The 22,757-nt window shown below is 40.9% G+C and overlaps 1 protein-coding gene across 4 annotated transcripts in view; it reads left to right on the top strand.

Moving 5' to 3' along the window:
* Nucleotides 1-22,757, top strand: part of LRBA (LPS responsive beige-like anchor protein) — a 677,685-nt gene that overhangs the window by 637,981 nt on the left and 16,947 nt on the right. For all 4 annotated transcript variants that reach the window (XM_068279131.1, XM_068279139.1, XM_068279143.1 and 1 more), the window contains 2 exons: nucleotides 13,088-13,189; nucleotides 13,299-13,495. In XM_068279131.1, the coding sequence (XP_068135232.1) occupies nucleotides 13,088-13,189; nucleotides 13,299-13,495 (299 nt within the window). The remainder of the gene's footprint in view (nucleotides 1-13,087; nucleotides 13,190-13,298; nucleotides 13,496-22,757) is intronic.

Here is a 22,757-nt window from a genome sequence, read left to right on the forward strand (position 1 = left end):
AACTCCTTCCTGGCTGGCAGAACACAAAGGGTAGCCTTAGGGCCCTTCCTCTCCAACCCTGTACCACTAAAATACAGTGTACCTCAGGGCGCAATATTATCCCCTTTACTTTTCACCATATACATGCTGCCACTTGGAGAAATCATACAAAAACATGGCCTGACATATCATTGCTATGCTGATGACACCCAGCTATATTTGTCATTCAAACCTGGCATCACAGACCCTACTCCACAAATAAACTCATGCTTAGCTGAGCTTCAGGAGTGGATGAATATGAATTGGCTAAAACTTAATGCTGACAAAACTGAGGTACTTGTTATCGAGGGCCAGGGCTCAACAGCAAAGCAGCCCCAGTCTCAACCAACACCGCTAAGGATAGGCAGCTCAGACCTGAAAAACTCAGACTGTGTGCGCAGCCTGGGAGTACTGATTGATAGGAAATTAAGCTTCAGGAATCAAATCTCAGCTGTTGTGAAACATTCCTTCTTTCATCTAAGGAATATTGCAAAGATTAAACACCTAATTCCTTCAGAGGATCTTCCAACCCTAGTCCATGCCTTCGTCACATCAAGGTTAGACTACTGCAACGCCCTCTACACAGGCCTGCATAAGAAAGACTTACGCCGCCTGCAATTAGTACAGAATGCCGCCGCAAGGCTGTTAACGAGCCAACCCCGCCATTGCCACATAACACCAACCCTGAGCTCACTCCACTGGCTACCGATAAAATGGAGAATTCTGTTTAAGATTGGCTTACTGACATTAAAATCCTTACACAATCTGGGCCCTGGATACCTGAAGGACTTGTTGCAACTGCATCACAATCTTAGATCAAAAGGACGCAACACCATGGTCACCCCCCAGAGTCCACCTCAAAACCTTTGGAGACAGAGCCTTTTGTCATGCTGCCCCTACACTTTGGAACTCCCTGCCACACCCAATCAGGACAGCTCCATCCCTGGAAGCATTTAAGTCTAAACTGAAAACCTACCTCTTTAGTCTGGCATTCATGAACATCTGACTATCTCCTCTATAACACAACCCAGCCTGCAACCCTGTATTAATCTGAGACACAACTATGCGCTTTGAGTCCTATGGGAGAAAAGCGCTTTACAAATGTTATTGTATTGTATTATTGTATTGTATTGTTTATACAAAATTAGGCAAAATTTGATATATGTTGGTAAGTAAAGTCTGTTGAAGACTTTGAGACAAGTATTGCCATATTTTATGCATATTATTTAACCACTTCACCCCACAGGCTATTTTACCCTTACCGCCAAGTGCAATTTTCACCTATTAGTGCTCCTCCCATTCTTTATCACTGCTTACCACACCTAAATGATCTATATTTTGTTTTTTCCCCACCACAAATCACTGTATTTTTCAGACCATAAGAAGCACTTTTCTCCCCCAAAACTGTGTATTTGGGAGCAGGGGGGAGGGAAGAGTCGGTACATCTTATGATCCATATACAACAATTTAGACCACTGCCATCTCCCCCCCCCCCCCCCCCATCAACTGCGCATACCTATAGAGGTCTGCTGCAACCAGTCACTGCTACTGTGACTTGGAAGCTGTGACAGGCTGTGGGCAACATCAGGCAGACTGTGGATTCGGCAAGAGCAGATCCCACGGAGAGATCAGCATATTGTGGTAAAACCTCTCCCACAGTGTAATGTCAGGGCCATGGCAGTTTCCGATTTGTGAACCTCGTTGCATTGTGGGAAATAATAGCTGTTTCTAGCTGACAAGCAATCAGTATCTCCCTCTGTGCATAGAGCTCTCAATAAAATACCGCAGCATTCCAAAGAGATCAATTGGCAGGACTAAAGATATCGGCACCAGTGATAACTTTCCGAGTTTAAAGCCAGGTGAGAAAGGATTTTGCAATGGGTAAACACTGAATAAATTATAAATGAATATTGAAAAAAAGAAGCTATTTTATTAATTACCTAATTTTAACTACAGTACCTCTTTAACTTACATTGCAGAGAGCAGGCTCTAGGGTATTGCAGAAGATTTGGGGGACATCCTGATCTCTCCTTACCTGTTCCTCCCAATTAAGCATTTCTGTAAAGATGCTGAGAAAAAGCCTTTGAGTCCTGGCTTTTCCAGTAGTGCTTATAAATGTGTTGCAAGGACAAAGCCTTAATGTGGCTTTGATGCCACTGTTCAAAACGTTTTGAAAGGTGCCCCTTATTCTACAACAAGATAAAATGTTACAGAGAAACCGTGACAATGATCAAATCTTTGAGAGATCTGTTCTGCTTTACTATCAACTCTTATAAAGATCTTTTACGCTAAACTGCAGAAAATGTGGCTCTTATGAAAATACTTTTTTTGCATTAATGAAGGTAATGTGAATCTTTATACTTCACTGATGCTCCTGCAGTATTCTTCATTTCTAATATGTCCTACCGGCTAGCCCTTATAAAAATCCTGCTATTTAATGGCATTTGCTAATCAGAACTGGCTTTCTCATTAGCTGCACAGTTTGTCTGTTGCTTGTCAGAGGCATATGTTTAGTGTTACATACGCAATGAAATCCTTCATGTCCAGTCAAAAAGTTCATTGAGCAAAGGATACATATACATATATCATTTTTATTTAAGCCTTTGTCTGTTCAATATATTTTTAAGAGTAGTGCACACTTTTGTTATTCATGTTTGTCATTTTTACATTCACATTTTACCTCCACAGCAAAAGAAAAGCAGTGTGTTGTTGTTGTTGACATATTACTTAAACATAATTTTATTCTGCTGTTAGTAGCTAGAATAGTTGAGTATTTTCCCATACTACGTACAAAGCTTTATAACTGTCTTGAGTTGAACTAAATGGAAAGTCCAGATATAAATATTTGTAACAGTTAAACTATAAACACACTACATAACATTTAGTTTAGATGAACCTGCTAATAAAAGAAACCTGTTTGTGTGAGTCCTGGGTCCCAACTGTCTATTATTCTGTTTCTATTAACGCAAAATTCGCTGCGCTTCCCTGCATGCAAGTTTGGACAGGGAAACCGAGCCCAGTGGAATCAACAGCGCCCATCCTATTTGCATGTGGTGAAAATGATCAGACAGCATCCTGCATAAAACTATTCACATCTGAATCCCTATGGTCGTGCATAGCAGAACTAGAGGGATTCGGAGGGGGCTCTTATCACAGGTATGTTGGCATTGTGTCTTACAAGACACTTGCCGGAACACAGTGGAAACGGGTCCTGAAGTGTATGCACCGCCTTTCAGCTGTTACTGTGCACTTGCTATCACTTGACACAGGCAATAGAGAGAAGATTCACCTATGGCGTCACAGGTGAGTGAGGCCGTGGTTGTTTTTTGCTGCCGTGTAATGTCACTGCTTGTCGAACACTGACATGCCTGGGTTTACAAGCGCTACCACTCAGCTGCATCCTTATGTCATCAGAAAGGTGCTTGTGGCTGGCAGTCCTCAATTGCAGTGTCTGAAGAGCACAACCACACTGCTGTATGCTGCTTAGCTTTAATTGTAAGACATGACTAACAGCAATTCCTAAAATGGATAGTGATTTAGTGCAGTAAGTGGTACAACACTTTGTACTGAGTGAAAGGACTTTTTAGTTGCCCATCGTCATGGCAGGCTTGTGGTACATTCAAGCAGCTTGCAGTTGTCCAAAGAGCATTTTAATAGTCAAGAAATCGATATTCTACTCCGTTCATAACTTTTCTTCTTGAGGGCCTATTTCCACTTGGTGCCACATCCGTTTCCAAACCTGACATGACACCTATGCTGCTGCGCAGCCACAGGTTTTGGATGCAGCCTGTGAAAAACTGCAGCCAGTGGGGTTTCTTTTGCCACCACCCAATTTTGGTGCGTTTATGGATCAAAAACAAGAAGCCCCTTTTTGCAAGTATACCCGTTTCTGACTAATTTGCCATTGTCTGAGTTCTCATAATAACCATAAATTGCAGGCATAGTGGTCAAAGAAATAAACATTTAGTCATATCTGTTAGATTTGTACCAGAACTGTGCCATATGCTGGCCAAAGAAGTCTGATAACTAAATCTTGTATAAACCCACACATTTAGATGATGCAATTTTTTGTAAGGTTAAAAAATTTACAATCTGATTTCATGAGTGTTTTACGTAAGTTACAGGTACTGCTGTTGCCACCATCTGAAGATGTAATGTGCAATTAACTGTAATATTTATTGAACAAACTGATCTCTTCATAAAGATTTTTTTTTTTTTAATCCGGACAGGAAAATGCATTAGGACTGATGGGTATAGTTACTAGTTATTCGTAAGTAGGCTGAATATAGTCTGTACTGAACATTGTAAAGTGTTGTCAATCAAAGGTAGGCACTTCAGAAGAAAGGGACAGGAGTTTAGGTCCAATTTCATACTTTCTTAGAAATTGGGCAGTTCAAGAAAGTCAAACACCAAATTTGAATGCTTGTTCCAATCCTGAGGTTGAGCATTAGTCATCAGATTTTATTTATTTACAATTTCTTGACAGATACCGGTTTTGAATTTTGGAATTGTTGCTTGTATGTAGTAATATATCTACCATAGGTGGTCTAATTTTGGCAAATGTGACCGAATCAGAGACTTGAATTGGACTTGCTACATTTCTAAGAATCAAAAGATTCTAAGCACTTTATATTTTCTCTGAAATGAATAAAATCTGTATTTTTACTTTTTTTTTTTTTTGTTAGGGGGCATGCATTGTGTGTCCTCTCTGTAGGTGGGTGTTATAGACGTAAATGAATGCTGCATAGCTGTGTGGCGACATACAATTTAATGCTTTATTTTCCCCTTAGTCCCTGCACTCCCAGGATTTTATATCGTCAGGCTTTTTTTGATAAATAATATTCGAGCTGAGAAATTTATGAAGTTGTATAGACATTTAATTAAGAACTTGAATTACACAGTTCTGGGCCTAATGTGACTTGATTCTGCTGGAGTGTTTATGGTGAGAGGTATTATTTTATTTTAGCTCAGTGTGGTGCACAGTGTTTTATGGTGTGCAGTTTTGGCAGGGGACACTGTGCTTTGATATGAAATGGCAAAAATGTTTATTTTACGCTGGATGCACAGTTAAAACATACATTTATTTAATGTGCCAGTATATTGTACCTAGACCTGATTTAGTGTCATACTTCCTTGTAAACTTACTCTAAACCAAGATGAGAACTACTATTTCAAAACATATATGTTCTTGTGTATCACTTAAAGGATACCAGATGCAAAAAATATAGGAGAAACGGGGGGAGCTGGCATGTATGGTGAGCCGTCCTGAGGCCCACCACTCTCCCACCATTCTCCTTTCTGCCCCTCTGATGTGGCTAATTTCCCTCTGGCACTCTCTTCCGAGTCGCCGAAGTCGGGCATTACTGCCCCTGTACTGGCCCAGCAGCGCATGTAACACAGCGTGCAACCGCGTCCAGGAGCACTCTGCGCATGCGTGTGACATAATCATGACGTCACGTGCAATGCGCGATCCCGCCCGCAGCTGCACGCTGTATGACGTGCGCAGCCAGGCCAGCGCAACTACAGTGGTGTCTGACTTCGGCAACCCGGAAGAGGGTGCTGGAATGTAATTAGCCACATCGGAGGGGCAGAAAGGAGAATGGGTGGGAACGGTGGGCCTCAGGATGGCTCACCATACATGCCAGCTCCCCCTATATTTTTCGCATCTGGTATCCTTTAATCAGTAGAGATCCTGATACTCTTGGTTGTTTTCCTTATGGCTTCCTGTATGGTACTGGAGTCCAATAGTGTAATGTTATATATTTGTTATATATTGTGTTGCTTAAAGAGAATCTGTATTTTTAAAATCACACAAAAGTAAACATACCAGTGCGTTAGGGGACATCTCCTATTACCCTCTGTCACAATTTCGCCGCTCCTCGCCACATTAAAAGTGGTTAAAAACAGTTTTAAAAAGTTTGTTTATAAACAAACAAAATGGCCACCAAAACAGGAAGTAGATTGATGTACAGTATGTCCACACATAGAAAATACATCCATACACAAGCAGGCTGTATACAGCCATCCTTTTGAATCTCAAGAGATCATTTGTGTGTTTCTTTCCCCCTGCAGCTATCTTCCACTGAAGTGTCAGGCTATTTCTTCCTGCAGAGTGCAGACAGCTGTGCCTGTATGTAATTCTTCAGTATGTGAAAGCCCAGCCAGCTCAGAGGAGGATTTATCCAGCTTGTAAAAGATAATAGAACAGAGAGAAGCTGCACTAATCTAAATATCACACAGGCAGTGTGCAGAGAGGGGCCTGGATGGGGGAGTTCATAGCAGAACCACAACACTGAAGAACTTGGCAGCCTTCCAGACACAGGTCTGACAAGAGAGAGATAAGTTGATTTATTACAGAGATGGTGATAGTAGAACGTGCTGCAGTAAGCCAGAACACATTAGAATAGCTTTTGGAACTTGTAGGATGATAAAAAACAGGATGCAATTTTTGTTACGGAGTCTCTTTAAGGTTATTGCATATTACCATGAGGTTCACCTTCTAATAGTATGCAATCAATATCAATGTTCTGCTTCCTGTGAGAGCAAATCTGAAAACAAACGTGGTTTGTTTAGTGACAAGAGACACATTAAAGAGTACTTGAGGTAAAACTGTAAAACTGACAGTCTGTCATGGCAGAAATGATGAAGCATGGGGGAGGGGGAGCTAGAGCTAAATTCTTACCTGACCTGGTGTTATCCCTCCAGGCAGGTGATCGGTCCACCCCCTTGAAGATGGACCCTGGTGATTTTTTTTTTTACTGCCTGACGAGGCTCTGGCCATGCCCACCTTCATGGCCACAGCTCACCTCGAGCTGGACAGCCTCGGCCTGATTGGTGGTTGCCGGGCAGGGGGCATGAGATTTCCAAAAAAATGGTCACCACCGTCTCTCAATCCATCCCCCTTTAGACAATGCCCATCTTATCGGGCTCTATCATTTTTTGCCTCAAGTTCTCTTTAAAAAATGTTTACAAGTTATACACAACTGTTATTTACATATTTTAGACTGGTTGCTGGAGCAGGTCTTTGCTACTTTGGTCCCCATTACCCTTGTGATATAACTTGCCACCCCAGCTAAATGTCACCCTTGTGCAGAATAATCTTGTTAGCTTTTTTGTTTATTGCTACTGCTGATTACAGCAGTCCTTATCTGCCTGCTCTTTCTGAGGGTGGCAGGCCAGATAAGTAGGGTAATAAAAGCTTCCAGCAAACATTTAAGTGTAAAAGGAGGAGGTCAAATGTAATATTTTTTTTTAGTAATGAGCCACATTGTAAGCCTGCATTTTTTAATGAGCTATTGAGATGCCGTAGGGGCTAAAAGTGCTGCTCGGCAGAGCCGGATTAAGGCTAAATGGGGCCCTAAGCAAAGTAACTGATTTGGGCCCCCCATCATGTTATAATAGAATCAGAATATGCAGATGCACAGCAACATGCCACACACACTGGGGCAGCCGAGCTACTGGTTGCTATGGGCAACAGCCCACTTTCCTCTGTGGGAGCACAATCCAGGGAATAGCAGCAGCAAAATGCAGAGTGAGAGATGAATGGCTGGGACATTTGCACTCGGGGGCTGGGGCACCCCTGTGAAGAGGGCGCCAGATATCACAGCAGCAGCACTTTCCCCCCTGCATCTCCAGCCTGGCAATAGCAGAAAGCTCTGGACACCGCCAAACCGGAAGCCGTTCCCCAGACAGAATTACATAACCACCCCCACCACCGAACAACCGATTTCCTCCCAAACTAGACAGCCACCATGCATCCTCCATCCCAGTGAATACTATAGTCCAGCAGAGAAGGCAGCTGCAGCGGGGGAGAATGACCGCACTAGATGACTCACATTCACCTACTGCGATCCAAGCAATAGAGGTCCGTCATCTGGAGCCCATCTGTCTCCTCTAGAGTGCTGCCGCTCTGTTACTACTACTATTACTACTTCCTACTTCCTGTCTGATCTGAGAATCAGGAAGTTCAGAGCGAGCGGCTGCACTGTAGAAGAGACAGATGGGTTTCAGATGACGGGATCTCTATCGCTTGGATCATGGATAGGTGAGTGAGCGTTTGCCATCTGCTGCTATCATTCTTACTGCAGCTGTGGTTCTCTGTGGGAAGGGAGGGAGGAGTGGGCAGCGGCAGAGCGCACAGTAGCAGGAGGGGGACCTAGGAGGAGAGCCTGGCTCTGAAGACAATCAGCAGTGCATGGCGTCATTTGACAAGACAAGACAAATAACATTTATATCGCACTTTTCTCCTGGCGGACTTAAAGTGCCAGAGCTGCAGCCACTAGGACGCGCTCTATAGGCAGTAGCAGTGTTAGAGTGACTTGCCTAAGGTCTCTTACTGAATAGGTGCTAGCTTACTGAACAGGCAGAGCCGAAATTCGAACCCTGGTCTCCTGTGTCAGAGGCAGAGCCCTTAAAGGGACTCTGAGCAGTGCCTGTGGGTATGCCTTTAAGCATACCCACAACTAATTAATTACATCCTCACACCTACCAGCATGATGTTTGTAATTATATCCCCCTGGGTTCCTTATATTTCATTGCATTGTGCTGAATCGAGCTGCCGACTTTGGAGAAAAGTCGCCCTGTGTAATACAATGTAACTATGGAAAGATGCATATCATTTTGAAGCTCTCTGTCTCCTCTTTCCAATGATAGTTTTCGCTATTTTCGCGATCAAAATTGCCGTGGCCGCGATTTCGATCGCGAAAATAGTGAAAACTAAAAGGCATAGGGCGATGGTTTATATATCATTGGAAAGAGGAGAAAGAGAGCTTTAAAATGATATGCATCTTTCCATAGTTACTGCACTGCTCAGAGTCCCTTTAACCATTATACCATCCAGCCACCGCTGACAGGCTGGTTTATGTGCTGATGGGGCCCCTTTGACTCTGAATGGGCCTCTGCGACTGCTTTTGTTGACTGGTCGGTAATCCGGCCCTGCTGCTCGGTTCACTTTAATTTTCTTAGTTTCCCTGAAAGTATAGTGATAATGGGTAGAAATTCCTATTAAATGGGAGCTACTGCTGCACTTCTTGCAGTTATTTTGTTTCTGCCACTAGATGGTTTATTTTGATTTTCAAAGAGAAGACTTTTTGAGGAAGCTTTGCTGACTTTGAGTGATTTTCTGCAGAGTGTATATCATTTGGTTTACTGACACCAGCCTGCAAAGCTCACATGTGTAAAGGAAAGAAATAAAGACATGCCTTTTTCTCCTACTTGTACTTCAGACTGACATGCTTCTCTTGCATTTTCTGATGTCACTGTGTTTTTTTTCTCCTTGTACACCTAACACCTTATATGCCTTTAATGATGATGGTTAAAATCCTTGTCATTTATAGTGCTGAGGTGGGCAGGACTCTAAACTCTTCAATTTAAACCGCATGTAACCTAACCCATGAATACTGGTGCAATGCCCATTTTACGAAGTTCATAGTTACTGGTATGTCACTAAGGTATATTCTCTGAATTGAACTGCGGTAAGAAGAATTATATGTTTTAAATCTTACTGCAGGATGGGTAGAGCGTAATGCACTACAGGTAACCTATTGCATCCTGCTGTACTCAGCGTGCAGTAGGACTTTATGCGTAAAATTCTGTTCACCGCAGTTTAGTGAATCTGCCCCTAAATGTGACCTACAATTATCACATAATGACCCTACCACAGCTACTGCTAATGTCTTTACTGTACTCCAAGGAAAGTTTCATGTATTGGGGAGAACCAATTTAACTTTATAAGTGTGTTTGTGGGATGTAGGAAGAAACTTTAGTGCCCACCGGAAACCCACACAAACTCAGGGAGACAAACATGCAAAGTCCATGCAGATAGTGTCCTGCTCGAGATTGAAGCTTGGGACCATATGCAATAAACTTTTTCTCTTGGGTTTTCTCCTAGGTTAAATTTTCACACATTGTCAATAAAATGCCATTTAAACCACCAGAAAGCAAGAAAATATGCAAAATAATTTTGATCATATTTTTTCACCAACTTTTTGGTGCTTTTTATTTACAAAGTGCTGAAATTTGATCTCCTAGAAGAAAATTTAGGAGAAAAAGTGAATTGAATAAAGGCAATGATGTTCTAGCACTTTAAGGCAAGACACAACCTCCATTGAGGGGGGTAAAACAGGCTCCTGTGGTGCACATTTTGCCAAAATGGATGTTAATAAAATGTTCTATTTGGACTATTTAGTGTAGAAATAGGACATTTTTAAAAGTCCATTTTGCCTTAACTGCTTAAATAAAAAGAGAAAAGATGAACTGTTTTTGTGCCGAGATTCACCTGCAACAAAATTCCATCAAAATAAAAATCATTCTAAAGTAAAAAAAAAAAAAAAAAACCTGTACACATTCCTTTGTTTTATACTCAGTTTAAAGGTAATTTTATGCTCGTAGAATACCTGTTTGATGAAACTTTCCTATTAGATGAAGGAAAATGTTTTATACAGATCCCATGCCTTCAATTTTTAACTATTTTCTTAACCTTGTTTCTCCTTACACATGAGACAGTTGCCATGAATGAAACTGGATACAGAATATTTAATTTTTATTTTTTTATTTAAATATGTAGCGGCAGTGCCTTTTGGGGCCATTACCTCTTGCATGCTGGAATACAAGTTTAGCGTGAATTTGCGTTGCATTATGCTAATGATTTATTATGTTGGTTATTGTTTGTCATGCTTACTCCACTCACAATGTGATATATTTTACACATGAGTCTCAGTGAGGCTTTCATGGCTTTTGTAACCTTTCTGGCAGCAAATGACAACCAGGTAACAAAATGTGAAGTTTTTTTCAAGTTGATATCCTGCATCGTTTCTGCCCAGAAAAGAGAGATGTCTCGTTCAATTAGACTGTCACACATTCATAGCTTGGTCAAGATAAAGAACCTCTTGATCTTTTCAAACTATTCACATGCCGACAGTATAATTTCAAAAAATGGTCTCCCTCCCTTCTACCTCCTTCCTCTTCCAGGTTTTATAACATGAAAAGAAAAAAACATGTGCAAAACATTATTGGAGTTCTGAGCTGTCTGTCTGTGCTGGCTGTTACCCTTCACCCTCATTATGTTGTTTTCCCCTTCCTTCAGGTTTCACAAGTCTCTTACTTGAGGCTGCATACAGCATATACTCAACCAGTTTAAATGTAATGTATAGTTTGATAGGTCTGTAGTAATACTTAAGTAATGTTTATAATAATTAAAGCAAAACTCCTGACAGCCATAGCAAGAGTACATAGCTCTAAAAGCACAGAGCACAGCCCCACTCTTAAAAAAAATAATAATAATAAAAACACTCCCAAATGCCATGTTTTACCTTGCAAATTCAGATCATGTGACCCACTGGGGCAAATAAAAATGTCTGTGATTCAGGAGGGAATGCTTAAGCCAGTGTCTGTGCCATCCTGAGTGATAATCTACAAAACTTCAGTTTGCACACAGGCAGGGACTTGATGAAAAGGTGTCTCCTATAGGAAATATGACCAGAAGTACAGAGTATTGGTTGTAAAAGTATATACTGTAACTACACTAGTTTTATGCAGATGTTCAATAATGTGATTTTTTTTAATGGCACAACAGTGATCCAAGTGCCAGCAGGCTGAGCGGAGATGTCACAGGGCAGTTTTCACTGATCTGTTAACCCTTAACACACATGCTGATAGGTGCCAGCTTGTACTTTAACAGAAACACGAACTGTATTTAAGAACCGCAGTTGCTTGCCTGACCTTTAAGTAATGACTGCTTTAGCTGTAGAATGATATAGAAATACAATACAAACACTAAAACTTGTTGATAATATACTCTAACATGCATCACGCCTCATGAGTAATACAAATACAACATCAAAACAAAAATGGCTCTTTGCACAAAAGTCTTATACTGCATATAGTCCAGATTATTTTAGGAAGCTAAATCTTCAGAGACTCCTTAAAAGGACTCCGAGCACCTCTCATGGGTATGCCTTTAAGACTCCGACCAGTACTGCAAAGTACTTAAAGATGCATACCTTTCTGTAGCTTGTGCTCTCCTCTTTCACTTGATGCCTGAATTCTGCACCAAATAGTTTGTGTTCGATTTCATAACATCCGGGTCACCCCTGTCTTCTCTGTTAGAAAAGTGCATCACTGGATGAAGCAGGAAGAGGAAGTGACACGCATGGACATTGCAATAGCATAGCATGACTTTGTTGGAAGTCGTCTGGCTTAAATGCCTGCCCATAAGAGGTGCTCGGAGTCCCTTTAATGCGATCCAACCACAGTATCTATAACGTGTATTAAACCGTTCAAACCCTTTACAAGGTCTAAGTGATGGAACTTGGTTGGGAGCGGCAGAGGGGTGGCCCTGGCTGCATCCTTCTGTATGACTTGGTTTGATTACTATAGTTTTATTAGACTGTTGAATTGTTTGGACTCCTGTGTTACTGCACAGGAGTCCAGTGTTGTGCACAGTAGTGCACAGTGTCCAATGTTGGTGGTGGTGGTTTTGTTTGTTTTTTAATTGTAAAAGTTTTTAATGTTTTTGACTTAATGAGACACTTAACAACTTTTTTTTTTATTTTATTTTTTTACTGCGAAATTATGGGAACGCCATCTGACTCTGCTAGATTTCAAGTTATCTGTATGATCCATGGTTATTTTACACAGTTAAAGCATTTATGGAGGATGGCATGGCAGCTGTGAGTGACCTGGTGTTACAATATCATGCATTTATGGCGGAATTGGCTGCAACAAACGTGAGATATGCAATGCAATGAAGAACTTTTGTTTGTGCTGGAAACACTTGGCCAATAGTGAAATAGTTGAAGGCACGTGTCCTGGACCTTGACTCTTACTGCTTTTGTCATCAAATGCATTGAACTTTTAGTAAAGTCATCTGGATGCCCAAAGTGACAGAAAAGTTACATCAGCCTCTTATGGGATTATATTTGCAGTTTTTATAACATTAAAGTTTCAGGAAGATTTTTAGTGAGAAAGCTGGTGTAGATGATTGCTTGTAGTTGAGACAGTTATAAATAGAAGATGCTGAAAATGTATCCGTTTTTCTCATTTATGCATGTTCCATTTTATTTTCTTGCAGTTGAGTTTGTAACACCTCGTGCAATCCTGACTGGCCATGACTGCGAAATAACCTGTGCTGCTGTTTGTGCAGAACTTGGCTTAGTGATAAGTGGCTCCAAAGGTAAATATAGGTTTTTATTGTTTAAATCCACTAATGGCTGGTTTTCATGTCTTTAAGATCATATTTTATCTTTTAAAGATGACACTTCTGGTATTTTCATGTATTTCAGAAGGTCCATGTCTGATACATTCTATGAATGGAGACCTTCTAAGAACCCTGGAAGCTCCGGAAAAATGCATTCGACCTAGGCTTATCCAGGCCTCAAGGGAAGGTCACTGTATTATATACTATGAACGGGGCCTTTTCTGTGTCTTCAGTGTAAATGGGAAACTACAGGCAACGATGGAGATTGAAGACAATATAAGGGTAAGTGTTTATAACCACACTTACAGGAAAACCCAATTTTTTTTAATTTATGCACTTTACAAAACCATTTTACAGCAAGAAAATATATCCCAAATGATCTTTTTTTATATATATATATATATATATATATATAAAAACAAGGAACACCAAGAGCCCCAATAGTGTAATATGTACTGGTAAATGGTTACTAGATAGAGTAAATATTAATACTCACAAATCAGGGTTACCATTAGGCAACCACTGTAAAAGCAGGTGGGGAGATTTTCCTGACCCCACTCAGGAATAAGAAGTTGCTCTCTGTAGATGAGAAAAAGGGGGTTCAACCCTCCACCCAGGGTGGACTCAATATTATGCAGGAGAACAGAGGCACCAAAAGGATAAAAGGAAGCTAAATGAGCTTAGAAAAACCAAATTCTTGGTAAATAGAGGAGGTAGTGGTGGACTTACCTCCTCCAAGTAGACACACAATGACTGTAGTAAAGACAGTCAATATATTCTATTTATGAACTGCAAATATGCAACGCGTTTCACAGGTTTTATTCCGCTTCATCAGGCAATAACAGAGCAATAGCATATGTGGTCAGTAGAAGAGCCAAGCACCTCTGGCACCTCTCAGAGGTTCCTGGCTCTTCTACTGACTACATATGCTATTGCTCCGTTGTTATTGCCTGATGAAGCGGGATCAAACATGTGAAACGCGTTGCATATTTGGAGATCATAAAAAATCTGCAACATCTCTCGCCCCCCTCTTAAAAGGCGACCCTGTTAGATGTATGCAACGAAGGGTTCCACAAACTATCTAATGCTGCTGTCTGTAGGGGTTTAATAGTTGGCACAAAAGCTACCTAATACTGTACTACTATCTGGGGAAAGTGATGAGGGGGCTCAAAGAATACCTAATACTACTGTCTAAAGGGGTTCCAAAAACTGCCCAATACTATATCTGGTAAGGGGGGCACAAATCCACCATATGGTATCTTCTAATACTATTTCGTTCTTGGTGGATGGTAGCTGGGTGGTAGCAAACCAATGCGGCCCAGGGACTTCTACTTACATCCCTGCTGTGCCCTTAAACCAGTGGTCCTCAAACTAAGGCCCGCGGGCCGGATGCGGCCCCCTGAGGCTTTTTCACTGGCCCCCCAAACACAAAATGTATAACTTATAGATGCAGCTCACTGCACTTAAATGTCGACGGCCCGCATATAGAATAGCAGTGCTGGCAACACCCATCCACATACTGTAGAAGCCATTGCTGGCTTCCAATGCAATTCTGCATCATGTGACTCTGCTGTCCAATTGGACAGCAGGTTGTCACCTTGGTATGCTTCACTGTCTGGTGCAAAAAGATGATCTTCGGGCGCCGCATGACTGAATAGCTGCTGCTGGGGGCTCTCCTCCGGGCATGACTGGGGGGAATCAATATCTAGATTCAATGTAATGTTTCTCAAGATCATTTTATGTATGTTCCGGGCCCCCAGCAGTCTGAAGTATGTTTACCCGGCCCTTGACTGAAAAAGTTTGGGGACCCCTGCCTTAACCTATAGTTATCATTAAAGCTGACCTAGTGTGTGTGTATGTATGTGTGTGTGTGTGTGTGTGTGTGTGTGTGTGTGTGTATATATATATATATATATATATATATATATATATATATATATATATATATATATATATATATATATATGTATATGTATGTATATATATATGTATATATATATATATATATATATATATATATATATATATATATATATGTGTGTGTAGTGTGTATGTTTTGATTGCTTAACCCCAGTGTGTGTGTGTATGTATGTATGTATGTATGTATGTATGTACATATACACTCACACACACTACTGTAAAGTAGAGCATTACCTAAAAGCAGCCCTGGATATGATGACATACAGCATGACCTTAAAGGACCATTATCACAAAATATTGTAAAGTTTATAATGTTGTTGTATATAATGTACATTTGTTCCATAGTAAAATGCACTATACATTTATTTTTTTTCTACATAGCTGTCACGATAGGTTGTAAAAATGTGACAGATATGACAGTTTTTAGACTGGTCCATCTTCGCATGGATGCAAAATATTGTGCAGCCAGCAAGGAGGCTGGCCAGCATGTTTGTATAGATCCTTTCTAATAAGTGGTTTTGTAACAAATAATGGGAATACTGAGAATACCCCAGGAGGAAATTGGCTAGTCCAAAACCTGTCAGATTTTTACAACCTACTGTAAGTGAAAGGGATGTAGGAAAAGATAAATTTATAGCAAATAATGTATGTTTTATACATATGCATACACATGCATTTTAAATTGTAACATTGTTTGCAGTAGTGGTCCTTTAATGATGCTCTGTCGGTATTCCCACATATATATTTAATAATGTTCTCTCACACTCAAATACACAATTGTCTAGTGGTTTGCTTTGTATCCCATTGAGGAGACTGAGCATGTAACACACAATAGAATTAGTTTGCTGGACCAAAAACAAGTAGCGTACTGTGAGTTACCAGGTAAAACGAGTTGCACTAATTATGCTATGTGCACTACACCCCTGGCATTAGTACCAGTGTGCACTGCCTGTACATTGCAACTTTACTGAAAGTTAGTTCATCAGACCCAATGTTTCAGTGGAGACTGGTTTGAGGGTATCTTTGGTCTAATACGTTGATAACTTTTCCTAAAGTAAGATTTTGATTGTGGGCTGGTAACTGGAGAACAGAAAAATCACAGATTAGTTGGTGCAACTGTAATAAATTGTCTGCAAATAAAATGCCACCATGGAGGTGTAATGGAACATCTGGCTTAGAAGTCTCCTTAGAATGTGGAGTGGTCTATGCCAAACAGACCTTTTAAACTAGAACTACTAGCGGCATAGGGGCATTCTGAAAGCTCAGAAAGAAGTGATGGGAAAGATATTGAAATGTATGTACTGTACCTGCTAGTAAGCTCATAGATAATGAAGTTATGGTGAAACCCAGATAGCTTATATACATCCAAAAATTGAAAAGTACTGGTAGTATGTAATAGTTAGTAGTAAAAGTAGTATTACTTATAACCTTTATTACATCAAAATTATATTTATTAAAACACAGCAAGTGTAAGAATTCCCAGCAGCCAAATATTTCAAACAATAAAACAAAAAATCCCCAATAAAAACGCAATTCACAGATCTCCTTATGTACAGCTCTCCTGATCATCAATCTGAGAGAATGGTATGTTTTGATGAGTGCCAGTATTCTCTCTGATGATCATTTCACACAATTCAGGTGTGTGACAGGTAAGCTAAGTATGTGTGAATGTTATCTTATGTGGATACATTTTTGTTGTTGGATGCTCTTGGATGTATTTAATAAATAAAGGTTACTTTAACCACTTCACAGCTCCAGTACAGTATATCTACTCCCCTGCAGACTTCATCTAACCGCCCAGGGGAGTAAATATACGTACTCCCGCTGCTACCACTGCTGTAAGCGCTCCCGCTTATTTGTGCGCTCGTTCATGTTGCCATCTGCCCGCCAGGAGATCAATGAATGGGAAAGCAATTCCTAATCATTGATCTAAGTCCCCGTAGCAATTATCGGCGCCTTTTATGAGAAGCTGCACGATCATTCTAATAAATAAAAGTTTCCCATCTTCAGTACACTTCCTGTAAGCATACATATTTTGCTTACAGGATGTATAAAAAAAAAAGACTGAGGCCATCTTGTGGCCAAATAGTAAAACTACAACTAAAAGTATTTTTTTTAAATGCAAAGACCTGTTTTTACATTTTAAATTAACCCCTTACCTCCCACACTCCCCAATAGTTACCAACATTTATTTTTTTGTAAAAAAAATACAATGAAATAAATTTACAATTATAAAAAATGCATAAATAGTTTTCTTAGGGACTGAACTTTTTTAATATGTATGTCAAGAGGGTATAATACTGTTACTTTATAAATTATGGGCTTTTTATTAATGATGGATGCAAAACTGAAAAAAATGCATCTTTATTTCCTAATAAAATATTGGCGCCAGACATAGTGATAGGGACATCATTTAAATGGTGTAATAACCGGTACAAATGGGCACATAAATTACGTGGATTTTAATTATGGTAGCATGCATTATTTAAAAATTATAATGGCCGAAAACTGAAAAATAAGGATTTTTTTTCAATTTTTTTTCTTATTTTTCCATTAAAAACATTTAGAATAAAATAATTCTTGGCATAATTTACCACCCAAAGTAAGCCTAATTAGTGATAAAAAAAAACACATTTAACACATTTCATTCTGATAAGTAGAGATAAAGTTATTGGCAAATTAATGGAAGGAGCTGAAAGGTGAAAATTGCTTGGATGCTGAAGGGGTGAAACCCCTCAGTTGTGAAGTGGTTAAAGCAGCATGCAGTATCAACTCCCAGGTGAGGTTTTAGAAGACACGGATGGACAATCACTCCTTTTTAATGTATGTTACCTCATAAACTTGTAGTCATGAGCTCACCTTAGTCTGAAGTCCACAAAAGATGATGTCCACACTCACTGGCCTTCTGAATTAAGTCATTTAGTATTACATATTACTACCACATATACAATGACTACTACATATACAGTACAACACGTCGACATGTTTCAATTCGTTTTTAGTCATATCCTGAACCAATACTTACGGTAATACATCCTTTATATGGCATGTTACTATGTAAATCATAGCCATAGAGGTCGCATGGGAAACCATTATTAAATGAAATGAAAATGATCACCTAGTAACATGGAAAGTAAAACCATGTAAAAACCTTTAAAAAATCAATTGATTTTCCTGTTGTTGTTTTTCCCATAAAATTGATAGATTATTTTTTTTTAAAGAAAAAAAATCGATCAAGAATTTTCTAGATACTTCGATAAGATGTAGAAAAAATACAAAAACCGAATGCTTTATTTGATTGTAAAAAAAAAAAAAAGAAGTAAAAAGAAAATTAATTTAAGTGTATTTTACATTGGCTCGGATTTCCAAATTATTTGATCAAGTGGAATTTGGAAATTTGAACAAATTGATTTTATTTTTTTTGTGGTCGAAAGCAAAAACAAAAGTTTGAATCAAGCATGGGCTACCTTTGGCCAATCGTTTGTTCAATCTGAAGTATATATTTTACTTGCCATGAGTGTTTTCCAGCAGTGTTATCGCTATTCCATGGAGAAACGTGATTAGTTTAATCTGGTGTACTTTTGTAAGTCTGTGATTCATGTGATCACCACCTGTTCTAGCCTTCATAGGAAATGGAAGCAACATCGGATCATGACTAGCAAATCAGAATCTTCTATATCAGTCACCTGATCAGACAGATCACATGCATGAGTTTAGCTACACAAAAGTAACACTACACAGCAGCATTTTTTTTCCTTTTTCAAACTACATCTAAAGCCTACTACATAGTTTGAAAGTTATAGTGCCTCCTCACTACTGCTGCTTTTTCCTAAATTGGAGTTTCTATGAGTTGCACTCATCTGACACTGGTACCATTGCTTTTGGCTGCTGAGTATTGGGAGAAAAGGGATTCCAAATACCTGGTTCTACATTTCTTCCAAATTCTCAGCGGAGTATTTGTACAGGTTGTTTCAATCAGACCTCTATGCCAGAATGCAGTTTGCCCCAGAGAGATTCTGTTTGGTCATCCCAATCATCAGTATAACCATCGTCCTTAAAGAATTCAGCTTTGGTTTTTTTCTTCTATCATTATTTTTCTCCGTTTGTAATAACAACATTCATAATCTGTCACTTTCAGTTGTGATTATGTTGTCAGCCAAGCTAATAAATCTGTAAAATATCTTGAAATCCCTTGTTGGCCAGAACAGTTTCTGTAGTGTTTCAGAGTGCACTGGGAGCTGGCGTTTTTAGCCTGAGGCTAGGGAAGTCCGCCGTCCAGGCAAACACATGTGTACTGCAGCCACATGGCTTTTTTTTTTTTTTTCAAAGAAGTCCCTGTTGGGTTTTAGAGTTAAACAATCCACAACCCCTTTTCCTCATCTGCTTCTGCACTTTATCATGCTGGCAGGCAAGTGGCATCTGTGTGATTAAAGTCTAGCAAGTCTAGCTCCCCCCAATGTGTACTACCTGCCCATGGCTGTGGCAGACTGATGTTTTCACTGCTTGCTTCTCAAGTAATAGCAGGGGGGGAGGGTGCTAGAGGTGAAGCCAAGGAAACCTAAGGTCAAGTCCGACTGCCATGGACTGAATGAAGGGAGTTAAACAGGTTGTGTTTCATGTGTCATGGTAAGCCTAAGCCCACAGGATGTCGACAAAAGTAACAATTTACAATCATCAGACACAGGACAGAATTCTAATTTACTTTCTTGTAGCCTGCACATGAAAACTACCAAGAGACCTCCAGACTGCCTGGGGATACTCAGGACCTAATCAACATTATACACCTGTTTTTGTTTTAAATGCTGCGTTGCCCACCGGAGCCCCAGCCAAAGGCATGTCAAAGCACATCTACCATGCAATGTTTAGATGTCAAAATTAATAATTTAGATAGAAAGGAAATCCACTCCTAAAACCAAGCTGTTACCTGAGGCAAAGACACTAGCGCTGGCAACCCAGGGGAACCAATTATTTGCTTTGTCTGGAGATTGGAAAGGGCACAGTAGCTGCCTACATGCCATAATCTACTGGATAGAAGTGCTTTCTTTGTTTGTTTTAAGTTTGTGACCAAAGCAGTGTAGGTGTTCCCCAATGTAAGTGTATTTATTGTATACCCCAGTATCAGCATATTGCTGACAATGCCAGCAGTTTCTTCTAGAAAACGTGTGTGTGTGTGTGTGTGTGTGTGTGTGTGTGTGTGTGTGTGTGTGTGTGTGTGTGTGTGTGTGTGTGTGTGTGTGTGTTTGTTTTTCCTACGGCAAGCATTTATAAAAAACAAATAGATATACACAGACTGCACTGTAGCTGTAGATGTGAAATGGACTGAGGTTCAGGATTCTCTTGTCCACCAATCCCCATCACAGTAGAGTACTCAGTTTTTTCTGGTAACTATACATGGGCCCATACATTAGAATGCACAAAACTTCAGGAGCAGAGAATAATGCATATAATTGTCAGTACTATAGAATTTAATGCTCAAGTTCAGGCACAATTCTTACATGCTCTTCACAGAATATTCAAATTAATGATGCATAAAAACATTTTCAAGAAATTGCCGTTTTGACGAGAAAAAAAATAATATAATACCTATTGCTCTAGTCATAGATCCGCTAGTCTGATGCCGTTCCTCCATGTTAGAGACTGACAGCCATTGGCCAGTAGGGAGTGGCTATTGGTCAGAAAGGAGTATTCAGCTGAGGCTAATTTCTTACTGACATGTTGGGTTGCATTATATCACACAATATAATTGCATAGCAAATGTGATTGCACTATATTGTAATTGGACAATCATATTGGTGCATTAGCTGTGTGGTGGAATCCATCAGAATAACACGATTCATGCTGTGTGGTACTGGATAACTTGCATGTTTACAGTTGCAGTGAAGCATACTTTTCATATACTGTATGCTTCACTGGACAAACACTGATATTTGTGCAGGCCCATAACACCCTAGCCTAACACTGCTGAGGGAGAAAGTGCTTTGCTGGTTTGCTTTTCCTTGGTCAATTACTACAGTTTTGCTCAATGCAGATTTCAGCTAGAATCTTTCCTTACTCTTAACCATTTAAACAATAATAATTAACATGGGCGTTCCTAGCTCATCCACTGCCTGCAGTCAGTGGCGTAGCTACAAACCTCTGGGCCCCGATGCGGAATCTGGATGTGGGCCCCCCCCCCGGCAACAACAGCCCCCCCTCCCCCGACAACACCCGACGGATGCACACACATATCAAAATCCCTATAGCCAGCTATAGGTACCCCCAGTATAGGTAGTCAGGCATAGGTAAGCCAGTATAGTTGCCCCCGGTATAGGTGAGATAGGCAGGCGCCGCCGGTATAAGTTAGATAGATAGGTGCCCCCAGTACAGGTTAGCTAGGTGGGTGCCTCTAATATAGGTAGCCAGAATAGTTGCCCCCAGCGTAGGTTAGATAGGTAGGTGCCCCCAGTATAGGTTAGTTAGGTAGGTGCCTCCAATATAGGTAGCCAGTTTAGTTGCCACCTGTATAGGCTAGCTAGGTGCCCCCAATACAGGTTAGATAAGTAAGTGCCCCCAGTATAGGTTAGATAGGTAGGTGCCCCCAGTATAAATTAGATTAGGTCGGTGCCCCCTAGTATAGGTTAGATTAGGTAGCTGCCCCCTAGTATAGGTTAGATTAGGTAGCTGCCCCCCAGGATAGATTAGGTAGCTGCCCCCAGGATAGATTAGGTAGCTGCCCCCAGGATAGATTAGGTAGCTGCCCCCAGGATAGATTAGGTAGGTGCCCCCCAGTATAGGTTAGATGAGGTAGCTGCCCCCCAGGATAGATTAGGTAGCTTCCCCCCAGGATAGATTAGGTAGCTGCCCCCCAGGATAGATTAGGTAGCTGCCCCCCAGGATAGATTAGATAGCTGCCCCCCAGGATTAGGTTAGAATAGGTAGGTGCCCCCCAGGATAGATTAGGTAGCTGCCCCCCAGGATAGATTAGATAGCTGCCCCCCAGGATTAGGTTAGAATAGGTAGGTGCCCCCCAGAATAGATTAGGTAGCTGCCCCCCAGGATAGATTAGGTAGGTGCCCCCAGTATAGGTTAGATTAGGTAGCTGCCCCCCAGGATTAGGTTAGATTAGGTAGGTGCCCCCCAGGATAGATTAGGTAGCTGCCCCCAGGATAGATTAGGTAGCTGCCCCCCAGTATAGGTTAGATTAGGTAGCTGCCCCCCAGGATTAGGTTAGATTAGGTAGGTGCCCCCCAGGATAGATTAGGTAGCTGCCCCCAGGATAGATTAGGTAGCTGCCCCCCAGTATAGGTTAGATTAGGTAGGTGCCCCCCAGGATAGATTAGGTAGCTGCCCCCAGGATAGATTAGGTAGCTGCCCCCCAGTATAGGTTAGATTAGGTAGGTGCCCCCCAGGATAGATTAGGTAGCTGCCCCCCAGGATTAGGTTAGATTAGGTAGCTGCCCCCCAGGATAGATTAGGTAGCTGCCCCCCAGGATAGATTAGGTAGCTGCCCGTCCCCATAATGAAGGGGGGGGGGCCGCAGCCGCGGGGAGGGCAGCCCGACCTCTCCCTCCCTTCCTCTCCCCGGGCCCCCCCCCCCCCCCCCCCTCAGATGCAGAGTGAGCGGCTCACGGAAGCGCTGTAGGCA

The sequence above is a fragment of the Hyperolius riggenbachi genome, chromosome 1, assembly GCF_040937935.1.
Source record: "Hyperolius riggenbachi isolate aHypRig1 chromosome 1, aHypRig1.pri, whole genome shotgun sequence".
Taxonomy (NCBI): domain Eukaryota; kingdom Metazoa; phylum Chordata; class Amphibia; order Anura; family Hyperoliidae; genus Hyperolius; species Hyperolius riggenbachi.